At 38.7% G+C, this 13,193-nt stretch overlaps 1 protein-coding gene across 1 annotated transcript; it reads left to right on the top strand.

The window, feature by feature from the left end:
* Positions 1–466: 466 nt before the first annotated feature.
* On the top strand, positions 467–6,368 carry pnp4a (purine nucleoside phosphorylase 4a). Its single transcript, XM_056400513.1, has 7 exons — positions 467–613; positions 1,432–1,595; positions 2,753–2,856; positions 4,239–4,414; positions 4,666–4,856; positions 5,432–5,511; positions 5,791–6,368. Exons 1-7 carry the CDS (start codon positions 591–593, stop codon positions 5,941–5,943), a joined length of 891 nt encoding a protein of 296 aa, XP_056256488.1. The 5' UTR covers positions 467–590; the 3' UTR covers positions 5,944–6,368.
* The last annotated feature ends 6,825 nt before the right edge of the window (positions 6,369–13,193 follow it).

The raw sequence follows: 13,193 nt of genomic DNA, 5'->3' as shown, positions 1-13,193 counted from the left end.
GCGTGTGCATGTAAATATTTGTAATGTTGTCCATCCATATTCATACATCTAGTCTGACTGTATCAGTGTGTGTTTGGACAGCTGACTCTCTGTGTGTGTGTGTTTGTGTGTGTGTGTGTGTGTGTGTGTGTGTGTGTGTGTGTGTGTGTGTGTGTGCTGAGCCTTAGGATCAGAGTTAGAGTGAATTAACACTGAAGTAAAATCACGTTACTGTCAGCGGGGGCGTGACGCAAAACCAGACCCTGCTTACACAACCAAAAAAAAAAAAACTCCCAGGGTCCTGTTTAGATAGAACACACACACACACACACACACACACACACACACACACACACACACACTGTGGCTCCATTGGGTGCTGCCGCTGAATGGACGGGTTGTTGACCAATCAGGAGCATGTGACCAGTGAATATCTAGACCGATCAGCATCAGCTGGCCGCACTCTGACTGTTCCTCCGTCACGCACACACACACACACACACACACAAACACGCATGCACAGTTAGTGACAAGGCTGCTCACTGCTACACACACACATCCATTCTGCTTTATAATCATCGTCATCATCAGTCGTCTGTCATCCGTCCATCATGCACAGCAGAGAGCAGATCAGGTAAGAAAACTCCTATTTCACTCTTATGTATCAAATATATGTTTTCATGTTGTGCTGTTGTGTTATTTCCAGTATAAAGATCTTTTTGTATACTTATTTTAAAACATTTATTTCCTAAGGTTTTTGGCTTTTGACTATGGACAGTGTGTATTTGTGACCTCTTGTCATTGCATATTGACCTGCTGTGACCATTTCAAGCAAAACGTTCTCTCTATTTGAATCGTATCCAGACGCCTGAAAATGTGAAATTACTCAGTAATTCACAAAAAAAACAAAATCAAACATTAGAAGAGAGTTTGAAGAATAATGTTCTTCTTTCCAGTCTGTTTAATCAGCCTGTGACCCCTCAGATTTATCTTGGGATCCCTTGTTGGGGTACTGACCCCAGGACATGACTGAACATCTTTAACACTTCATAAAACAGCTTTGGATTTACAGTGTGCTTTAGTTGCATGGACGTATGTAAAGGTTCCCACTGGAATTTACATGTAGGTACAGTGGAAGAAAATGTGACTGTACCCATTCTGCACAGCTAATCTTCATCATTCAAGTATTTCTGACCACTGCAAACTCCCATTTCAAAATGTTCTTTTACCGATATCATCAATGTTTGTCAACACAGATGCTCAGGAGTCTCCAGGGTGATTTAAGCATATTATAGGTTTATGTTCTGACTATCAGTTTGAATTATTTTAGCTTTGTTTCTGAGGTGTGACTCAGAGCTGTAGTCCCTTCAGAATGAATTAACAGAAACTTGATAATAATTTATTTCTTATATAATCAAAGGTAATTTCCTCCTCTCTCTCTCTTGTCCGCAGTCATGACGAATACCAGAAGACAGCTGACTGGTTGATGTCTCAGACGAGGCACCGTCCCCAGGTGGCGATAATCTGCGGGTCCGGACTGGGGATGCTCGCTGACACCCTCAAGTGTCAGGACTCCTTCGCTTATTCTGACATACCAGGCTTCCCCCAGAGCACAGGTGGAGATGAAGTTTCATTTTACTGTTAACAGTATGAAATAGATTTGTCACCAACTGACAGCATCTAGATTTTTGACAGAAACAGAAAGACATGTAAATGAGAAAAGATTTACTGGGAAGTCGGCTGTATTAAAACACTGGATATGTGTGAACAGAGAGCAGGAGAGAAGCAAACAGATAACGAGCTGAAACCCACTGACATTATGGCAAAAATGAAAATACGATGCAACGACGTAATTGGTGTGTTACGTCATCCAGTGACATCTTTGCCACTTCTCCACGAGGCTTTAGCCACTTTGCATTGAAAGTAGTTGTTTACAGCGGTTCCACGACTACGTCATCAATTGTTGCACATTGACCAAACACGGTCCAGCCAGGTACTAGGTTTCGATCTCGTCTTGTTTTGTAATGTGCAGGACAGCAAACTCTTTCACAGTTGTTTCATTTATTGTTTAACAGTTCGTGTTTTTATATATGTTCAGAGACTGTAAGTATTTTCTGCAGCTGTAAATTCATGTAGTAGACCTACAGAGTCCAAATATAAAATTAAAGCCCACTATTTTCAACTGAAGAGACAAAACTAATTGAGACCAACAACTGTAAATCTATGTTAAAATTTCAATTAATCAACTGTGTTAAATTCACAAACTGTTTGTACTTTTAGTCTCCAAAAGCACGATTGTGTTGTATTTTAAAAAATCATTTAAAAATGAAAATCTTTTTATGAATAGTTCTCTGTACTTTCAGTGATCTGATTTAATTTAATTTCATTGTGCTGAGTTGTTTCATCAAGATTCTCCTAAAGCACCGTGTAAAGGTTGAAAAGTGCTTTATAAATAAATTTTATTCTTATCAATATTACTATATACTTTCTCACGCACATAAGTGCTCAAAGGCTGCAGACAGCATTACTGGTACCATTAAAAGATGAAACTGACTACAGCATGCATGAGTAGTAACTGACAGGTTGTGTTTAGCCTAGCTTAGCACAAAGACTGGAAGCAGGGGGAAACTGCTAGCCTAACTCCATCAAAAGAAAACTACTCCAAAGTTGTGTTAATTACAGGTTGATTTACATGCGAGCTGTAAACTTTTTGTGGTTTGATTACCATCACTACTCCTGCCTCTCACTGTGATCCTGACTGTGTGTGTCTCAGTGCAGGGTCATGCAGGTCGACTGGTTTTCGGGGAACTGAAGGGGAAGACATGTGTGTGCATGCAGGGTCGCTTCCACATGTACGAAGGACACTCACTCTGCAAGGTATACACACACACACACACACACACACACACACACACACACACACAAATATGTCTGTACTGTACTTGTGGGAACCGTCACAGAACGAATCAATTTCTTATCCTACACGCTTATTCCAAGTCTGAACAATCGAACAGTCCTTTGAAGAAGTGAGTGGCGGACAATGTCTTCAATGTATGAAAAATGTTTTCATTCTCAAGAACTGAAACTCTGTTTTTGTATTTCTTGTGGTTTTGTGTTTGCAAACAAAAACCATAAAGCTGTGTTGCATTCAAACCAACTTCATTTTCCCCACACTGGAACATTGCCATGAATGCATCATTTCAGAGTTTCTCCACATTTAACTGATAGTAAATACAAACAGAACAACAACTAATAGATGCAAATAAATCCTTGATATTGGAAACAGTACATGCATATGCACATGCGTGCACACACACACACAGACACACACACACACACACACACACACATACGTACACACACACACATACGTACACACACAAACACTTACAGTGAGCTGACATATGACTGTAATCAGCAACATGAACCTGAAACTGTAACATGGTGTGTGTGTGTGTGTGTGTGTGTTTCTGTGTGTCTGTGTGTTTCTGTGTGTGAACCCAGCTCAGGTCATGCATGGGTTCAGTCACATGCAGCCTTTTAGCAGACTGTTCAATGCTGCTATTGTTTCCTTCTATATAACACGTATACACACACACACACACACACACACACACACCACACACACACACACACACACACACACTCACGCACACACAGGTGGTGCTGTATAGAGGCTCCTTCACAACGAAACTGCTGAACTAACACAAAAACCATTCAGATAAAATTTAAAGTTACTACTCCTCATGAATCAACAGGTAACTGCATGTGATTCCTTTCCAGTTGCTTAAAATGTCTATGAATAGTCAAATCAAATATCATCAAATATGATCATATGTTTTTACAATCTTAAAAATTATTTTAAAACATCATCATATCTGTTATATTAACTATATGAACCTGTAGCTCTGATAGAGGCCCTGGAACCAAAATGACATGTGGACTCCCATTAAACCTTAAAGACCTTCAACTTAAAAACTTGAAAGCAACAAGTTGATTTGATCATTGATAATGTTTGATAATCATTAGACTGTAAGACATAAATCTTTAAAATTATCTCACAAATATATAGTTTCATTTAAAAAAAAAAAAAAGCCTCAGTAATTTACTAAACCATCTGGCCACTTAAGCTTTTAACAAAAGTCACAGGAACAGGAGGAAATAGTGAATTTGTTGGGGACTTTTTTCAGATGCAGATTAATTCACATTTGGTGCTCTAGTGTATTTACAGTCTGTGTGTGTGTCTCTTCATCTGTCAGACAACGTTTCCAGTTCGAGTCTTCAAGCTGTTGGGCGTGGAGACTCTGATTGTGACAAATGCTGCCGGCTCATTGGCTGACAGTCTCCAGCCTGGTGACATCATGATCATCAAAGACCACGTTAACTTCCCTGGACTGGTCGGTCTGAACCCGCTGAGTGGACCCAACGACGACAAGTATGACCTGGTTCTGATATTATCACTGTTTCATGTCTGTTTTTCTTCTTCTTCTGTTTTTATAAATTCTTTGGTTCTTGTGTGGTTGTTTGATTATTTGTCACACTCCTGTTGTTTAGTGTGATCATATTGTGATGTTATATGCTTGTGTTTGAATTCAGTTGTCATGGAAACAAAGTGTTGATACTGCTGTTTTTATTGTTGTTTTGTTTCAGCTGTTGGTCGTGTTGTTTACTGTTTGTTGTTTACAGGTTCGGTCCTCGTTTCCCAGCCATGTCAGGTTGCTACGACAAAGGCCTGCGTTGCCTAGCATTGGATATTGCCAAGCAGCTGGGCGTGGCCAGCCTCATGCAGGAGGGCGTGTACGCCATGGTGGGAGGGCCAAACTTTGAAACCATCGCTGAGGCCAGACTATTGCATCGACTGGGGGTGGATGCTGTCGGTACGACACACGCACACACACACACACACAGAAACCAGAAATAGTAAAGTCCTGCTAGTGACCCCTAGAGGCTGCATTACTGTGACAGTATGAACTAACCACTAACCACTAACCACTACTGCTCTGAGTAGATGCAAAACCAGAAAATGACATGATGCACTATTTCACATTTTTCTGTTCTCCTCAACTCGCTGCTCAGTTCCTCGTCTGTATGCACGGCCAATTTGAGTAGCTATGTTTGCCCTGCTGAGAAAACCCAATTTTAATCAAATTGTCTAAATGACACTTGCTTCCTTGTTTGGTAATCATCTCAGAAAAGTGCTTGGAATACCGAAAACCTAGTCTTGACCAGGTAGCACTCTCCGAGTTTTTCTGCAGAACCCCTCCACTTTAAATCTGCAATCTGTCCTGTACAGGATGATCTACCTTGATCATGGTGTCTACAGTGACTGTATTCTTAGAAGTACAAAAAGTACAAGTAGTATTATTCACAGTATTATTCCAGTATTATTCCCAGTACTGTCAGTGCTGCTGTGACCTGTGTCAGTAACCCCTCAGGTGTTGTGTGTTTACAGGTATGAGTACGGCTCCTGAGGTCGTCGTAGCGACTCACTGCGGTCTCAGAGTCTTTGGTCTCTCTCTGATCACCAACAAGGTAAACACACAGTGAACACACTGATCAATAAATTGATCGGTTGAATTGGTTTGGTGGATTGATGAACTGTAAAAAATAATAAAGCTGTAGGAAACAAAGTGACTGATCAACTGATCAATACAATTGATATACTTGACTTGCAGGGGTCAATCAATCATTAACATCCACCAGATGTTTGATTGAATGACTTACTGATCTATGTTGCCTAGTAAAGAGTTCTTAGGACTTTCTGCAGTGTAGTTTATTGAATGATTAATTATTGATTGATTGATCTGTCAGGTGGTGAAGAGCTATGAGGACTCTGAAAGTGTGAACCATGAGGGCGTCCTGGAGGTCGGCCGGCTGCGTTCTCACACTGTGCAGCAGCTGGTGACTGAACTGATCAGCAGAATGGAGATCAATAATAACAACACCATCAATACTGCTGTCTGAACACACACACACACACACACACACACACACACACACACACACACACAAATATTGTGTATATATTTTATAATTGTATTTTGAGCATTTTTAGAGCTTCTTCCTGTTTTTGTTTATCAACCTTATTTTTTATTTCTGCTGTTATAAAAACTTTATTTATATCACCATGGTGCCTAATAATTCTCTATCAGGGTAAATATGAATGTAAGTATTCATTCGTGATATTTTATTAATCCTAAGATTAAGATTAATATAATGTTGATAACTGTTTGATGGTGCTTTAATATAAAAAGTTATGACGATGATTTTTCTGTCTTCTCTTGTACCTTGTTTGTGATGAATTATTGAATTTCATTTTGTAAAAAACAAACAAACACTGACTCCTTGATCCATATTAATCTGATTAAAATATGCTGCCAAATATCTCATTTCCTGTTTGTGTTGATCAACTAATCTGCGGCTGAGACAAAGGAAACAAAAATCAAGTTTTGTTTTTGAAATAACAAATCATGAAATGGAAAACGGAAAATAAAAACTGACACTGAAAAACCAGAAATCCAAAACTGCATTTGCGTTTTCAAACAAGTCTGAGACGGATCTATGCACCGATGAACCAGCGTTACATACGTAACCACAGTTCTGTGAATTGATGACTACGTCTAGATTGATTTTGGATTCACCCTGGAAAAGACAACAAACTGCTTATACAGTGAATCTATAGACTGGAACCAGAATCAGTTGATAGTTCTCTAAAATGACATACTGTATAATTTACTGACTAAAAACAGGATTTAGGGTTAAATTACTCGCTCTACTTGTAGATGCTGCTGGAACAATAAGGTTTCCTGACACACAGATTTCCCATGATGATCATCTTAGTGGAGTTTGTCTCTGGATGATTCTGGTTGGTTTAAGAAATATCAACAGAGCAGAATGTTTTCTTTCAACTGTCTCAGAATGACGGGGTGAAACCTAGCAGATCATTTCTGAACAACAGACTGATTTTCTACAAACCACAGGATCCCAACAGGACAGGCGGGTATGTTAAACTTGCAGATCAATATATGCTTGAAGAGGAATATTTTACAGTGACATTTGTTGTACATATTACTGTGACTTTGTGTTAAACCAACGCTGAACAAGTGCTGCTGGCATCCTCTGGCTGTTCACTACAGTAACTATATAGGCCATGTGGTCAAGGATTCATCTTCCAGAGAGTAGGAAATTAACTTAGTTTCTTACCTGCTTGATGTTTATTTTCTCACCTTAAAAGTGTTTAAGATAAGAGTCCAGTCAGTTTGTGATTTTAACAGTGTTCCCACAACAAAGAAATCACATGGAAAAAGTTCCTTAAACAACATTTGTGTCAAGAACAGTGTTGTTCTGTTGGGAGATCAATCTGACAGCAAGGTCCATTTATTAGCTGTTCTGGTGTTTTCAGTTGTATAACATGATCTTCCTCAGCAGGTGGAGTTTTCTCACACTAGGAACTATTCAAATATCCATTTTTTCTAAGCCCCTTAAAGAGGTCTCATTCATGGTGGCTTAAAAGCTGAGGTCCAAACTCCATCTGTTACGGAAGACTGTGTTATGCAGTTGAAAGCTCCAGAACAGCTACTAAATTGACTTTGTTCAATTCAAAAATAAACTCTAAATCTTAATGTTGATCTACTTTTTTTCTTTTTTTTTTTTTAACCCTAAAACAGGTGTGTGACGATGACCCATGAGGTGACCTTTGACCTCTTCTTCATGTCCCTGGTGGTTCTTCTGCTGGTTCTGATGGTTCTGCTGGTTCTCTGCTGGATCCTCAGACGAAGCAGAAACAGGTAAGAACCGACATCATCATCAGTTCAAATCTGCAACAGCTTTGATCCAGCGCTGTTCACATTCATTTTTCTTTTGTCAGCGCTGATGTTTTTGACTTTGATCTTGTGCTTTTAAGACATTTTCAAACGTGTGTGGTTTAGCCTGGTTGAATCAGGCGCACGCCAAACAACTCCACCAAGACCCCTTTGGAGCGAGTAGTTAATTCTGGTGTGGTATGTTTGAGGTGATCCCACCTACAAGCCGACAGCTGCAAGGTTGAGCTGAACGGCTGCTGTAGCCAGGTACGGTCGGCATGTAGGATGTGGAAGAGCAAAATCAACAGCCGGCCGGAGAATGGACCGAAGTCTGAGCTGGAGGAGAAACAAAGTGCAACGTCCTGATGAAATGTGGGGAGATGACAACATCTACCAGCGTCTGCAAACAACATGAGTGTTCAACACAGAGGCGACATTATGTAAAGCTCTTTCACAAGAGTACGCACTCACTCAGAAGACACACCCTCCTCTCTGTGTTTCCTCTCTTGCTCTTGTCCCAGACACAAGAGCAACCACTGTAGTTTAATGGCAGCCAACTGGAGATTATCACCACCGACTGTTTATCTCGATGTGGTCAACTCCTAACACTCACATATAGTGGATGGAAATGTTCTTTTCTGCCTAACATTTGGTGCATGCATGCATGTTGTGGTTCAGTGTTTTGAAGCATCTCTCTGGGTTCTGTTTCCTCAGAAACCTCACGGAGCTGAAGATCTCCGCTGGACAACCCTCTCGTGTCCTGACAATCAGAACAGACCCAGACCACGCGCACCAGATGCTGGACCAGCTGCTGGACCGGGTCTTTCTCCAGGCAAAACCACGACCAGAATCCGGAGGACAGCCTGCAGCAGAATCCGATGAGGAACTTGGGGGAGAATTTGGCTCAGATTCGGGATCAGACCCAGGAGTTTCAACAGCGGCTTCTTTTCCCAGCAGAGGTAGGTGTTATTGAACCGAAACCTTTCAGATCTTTTAAGATTTACCCTTTCAATTTGTTTGCAGTACTTATTCCTACATGTGAAAAGAATCAAGTGAATAACACAAAGAAAAGTAGAACTAGAAATAGAACTTACAGTATGTGTTTTTGTTCTGTCCTGCAGCAGTTAACACTGTTCACAACAAACTGAAGAAATGGGTCACTTTTGTAGTTCCTTCATCAGGTGAGAAAAGGAAAAGTAAGAACATGCATAGTGAAAACGTATTAATTGTAAAATTGAACTAGCTCCAGAAAGAGAGATGCTTTACACAAGAGTTTTTAGGGTGTCATATTTTTTAGCCTTTCAAAAATCAAAAACACAAGAATAAATGGCCTTTAACTTTAATACTTTATTTACTTACGATGATTTTCATTGTTATTATTTGAATTTTTATATATTTATTTTATATCTACTTAAAAATTGACTTAATTAGATGATAAATATCAATATTACTAATATGAATGAAATTAATTTATTTTAAATAAATCAACATATCTCTTTCTGATACTATTTGAATTTTTATTTGTAGTACTATTATTTTGTAATTATTTTATTTTATGTAAAGTATCAATGAAAACTGTAATTAATTTTACAATGATGCACTCCCCTCTAGCCTCTCCTCCTTCTCCTTCTCCTTCTCCTTCCCCGCCTGAACCTCCTCCCCCCGATGGAGATCAAACCAATGACCTCTGCCCTCAGCAGGTGGATGTATCCCAGCATGCCTCTCTCTCGTCACAGGGTTCTTCCTGAAGTGCAAAGGAGGAGGAGCAATATGATGAGCCACAAGTTTAGAGAGAAATAAATGGATAAACTGTACTTCCTGTGAGGGTAAAGAGCTTTTTGGCTCTGTTTAGTATGAATAGCATCTGAGAATACCTCAGCATAATCAATCCTACACAAGATGATCAGAATTGGAAATATATCAGCCTTCTTTCAAGTTTAAATTCATTATCTTTATTTGTCATTACAAATATAATAAAAACATCTTAAATAAAATGGACAGGACCAAACTGTTAAAACTGATAAAAAGGCTGATAAAATATTAAAAAAACTAAAATATATGGTTGCATCAAAAACCTTTGTTTGTTCAAATAAGACTTTTTTGATCCCCGATGTGAAATCTAAGTTACAGCCGCACAGAAAAATTAGGTGTGCAAACAGAAAACAGTTATTTGAATAAAATAAATAAAATAATAAAATAATGAGAATTTGAGAGGTAATATTAAAAATAAAACAATATTGTGCAACTCCAGCGTGATTTGATGCATGAATATAACATAATATAGCAAAGTAAATGATAAAACAAGATATATAAAAATATGTAGGTGCTACTTCTTCTTTTCCTTCTTTGTTCAAATATCATATTTAGATCACTGGCTTAAAGTAAACTATGTCAGTTTAATTGATTATTGTTATTGATTATTATTTCCTAATCTGTTAAAACTGAGTGTTGCATTTCCTCCGGCGACCATGTGGGGGCAGCAGGAGTCAATATTCCACATGCTGCTACTGTTCCTACAAACCACTACAATCAGCACAACAGCTACTCATTGGTCCATATAGTTCTAATGCAAATAATTCATTTCAACACTTGACCTGTCTGTGTAATAAAGTAGTTTAGAAATCAGTGATAATAAAATTTGACCGGACATTTGCAAGGGCTCTATCTGGACTCTTCCTTATTTATTCACAAAATGTACAAATTATAGTAGGAACAGTACAAATTAAACAACTGAAGCATCAAATGTGCCTCTTAAAGTCTTCAGTCGTTTTATGTGCTTTGCTATGACAGACTTTGTTGAAGATTCAAAAAAGTTTTTCACATCAGTTGAGATAGTTTAAAGTTAGAACATTGTTTTTTTTGTTGTTGATGATTTATAGATGTATATATTTCTCAAAAAGATAAGAGATTTAATAGAGCTTTACTGTCATTGTCTCTGATCGGGTGCCGAGTCATTCAGTGCTGATTAGGTTGCTGCATGAATGTGCAGCAGACAAATCTGCAGGAACGATGCGATGCAGTCATGTCACATCTACCAGAATCTCAAAGGACAGTTTCCAACATCCTGTGGAATCCATGACATGAAAAACTGCGGCTGTTCTGAGAGCAGGGGGAGGAACTACCCAGTGTTAGTGTCGTGTTCCTAATATTAAGTGCTTGGTGAGTGTGTGTTGGAGTAGTGTAAGATAAATGTGAGTTAATCTGAATTTAGCTTTTCGGTCTTCATGCATGTTACCCTTCGTGTACATACAGTGTTGTATTGCACATTCTGGGACAGAAACATGAGTTGACAGTTTTACCAAACCACTCCCCCGAATAACAATTGTCCTGTCCAATAACTGGACGAGGCGGATCTGTCAGTCTTTGGATCTCTGCAAGGAGCTGCAATAATAGAGATGCTCTGTATAAGAGTTTTTAGAGTGGCGTCTATTTCAGCCTCTGCAACACCAAAAACACAAGAACAAAATTGGATCAAACACTGTGTTTGTCTTCTCTAGCGTAAGCTTCAAATGTCAGCATACTTGGCGCACTAGTTTATAGCAGTAAGCTTTCATTACAAGCAGCTTATTCTAAACTAACTAAATTAGTTTTTGGGATTAAAGGTTTTGTTGTTTCGTTAAAACTGAAGCGTAATTGGACTAACTAGCTTGAGCTTGCAATATGAGAGCATGTTGTTCTTTTACTTCCATCTATCTTATAAAGGAATCATCAACTGTGTTAGTTAGTTAGTTAGTTAGTTAGTTAGTTAGTTAGTTAGTTAGTTAGTTAGTTAGTTAGTTAGTTAGTTAGTTAGTTAGTTAGTTAGTTAGTTAGTGAGACAAATTAACTGTTTTCTATAGCAACAAAAAATTAACCAAGAAACTGTCAGTCAATATCAGTCCATCAGAGTTAGTGATAGAGCAGCTGATTGGACTGATAAATGTATTGATCATCACTGATCGGCTTCTCAGATTGTCACTTAAAGAACGTGTATTTTTGGCTCAGTGGATTGGACTAGGTGATGGTGAATCATGAGGAAACGCCTCCTCTCATATTTTAAACTTTTCAACTGTGGGGGTGGGTAAAATCTAAACATCTGTGCTGAGCTGAGCTTCAGTCGGAGCCCTCACAGTGACACAGAGGAAGTGATGTGTGTTTCTCTAGTGTAATCTAATTTTCCATGTCAGCTCATGTGTAAACTATGGAAACCCATTTCTGCCAGAAAAAAAGTTTGAAGATTTAAGCATAATATTAGAATGTAAACACACTCATGGTAAGTCCAAATAGTAGTATGTCATAATTTTGAGTGACTGTGTCATAATTTGGACTTAATATCTCATAATACTGAGATACTATGTGTGCTATGAGGGCGTCCATAAACAGATCCAGACTTCAATGGGTACTTAAAGGGGATTTTACAAGGGAATAGCCAAAAATCTGTGCAGCAGAGTCCAGGATGTCCTGTCTTTTAGTACCTGGTATTGGGTCAAGCTCCAAAAACACTGGACTACATCGCTCTCTGGCAAAGTGTAGAACTGAACATGACCAGTAATTGAAGATTAGTGTAATGCCCCTTTAATATTCCCATCAGCAACCACCAGGCAACAAGCTGGAAACCACCTCAACCACACCTGCTAATAAAGATTGAAAAGAGAATCTCATAACACTTGAACCTGTTGTGTAAAACCTGACTTTACATTTGACGTGAAAAGATGTTTTGTTTTGTTTATTCATTTCAGTACAGTCGGTGTTTTATCACAGTACTGCAGCACACGTTTCAGCTCTGATATCAGCACTCAGCTGCTGATCAATAGTTCAGATACATGATGTGGTTGGTTTTCAGATGAGTAATTACACTGGATGTTTCAGAGTGTGTCTCCACCTATGACTCAGTTTCAGTCTGGCCCCGTTGTGCTCTTCACTGTAAGAAATCTACATTTTTTCATGGGCGGAAAAATTTGGATTTAAATGGTGGTTGGTCGAGCGAAGATGTTTACATTCCTGGTAGATATTAAACACCTCTGAGATAACTTTAAGGTAGAACTGAAACAATTAGTTTAATTCTTTAACCAAAAATACCATTTGCAGTTTTCAGCTTGAACAGGAGAGGATGTGTTGTTTCTCTGTTTTAAAGCAATAAAAATGAAATCGTTGGGATTTCTGAAAACATCTCCTTAAACTGGGGAAACTGATAGCTGATGTTTTATAGATCTAATTAATAGAGAAAATACTCATCAGTTTAATCGATAATGGCATAAATCATTACTCATACTTTACTCATACTGCTGCCAGAAAACAGATAAAAAATGTTTTATTTCCTTCCCAGGTTTCTCCGCTAAGAGTGCGGTAGACTGAAAATGAAAAACATTCAACAGCAGCATTGTGAGATGTTACAGAGAGATGTTTCTGCCACAAAGTGATACTGTTTCTAAA

Source organism: Seriola aureovittata, chromosome 2 (genome assembly GCF_021018895.1).
Source record: "Seriola aureovittata isolate HTS-2021-v1 ecotype China chromosome 2, ASM2101889v1, whole genome shotgun sequence".
NCBI classification, from domain to species: Eukaryota; Metazoa; Chordata; class Actinopteri; order Carangiformes; family Carangidae; genus Seriola; species Seriola aureovittata.
Note: the sequence above shows the minus strand (reverse complement) of the source record. Positions and strands in the feature narration are given on the sequence as shown.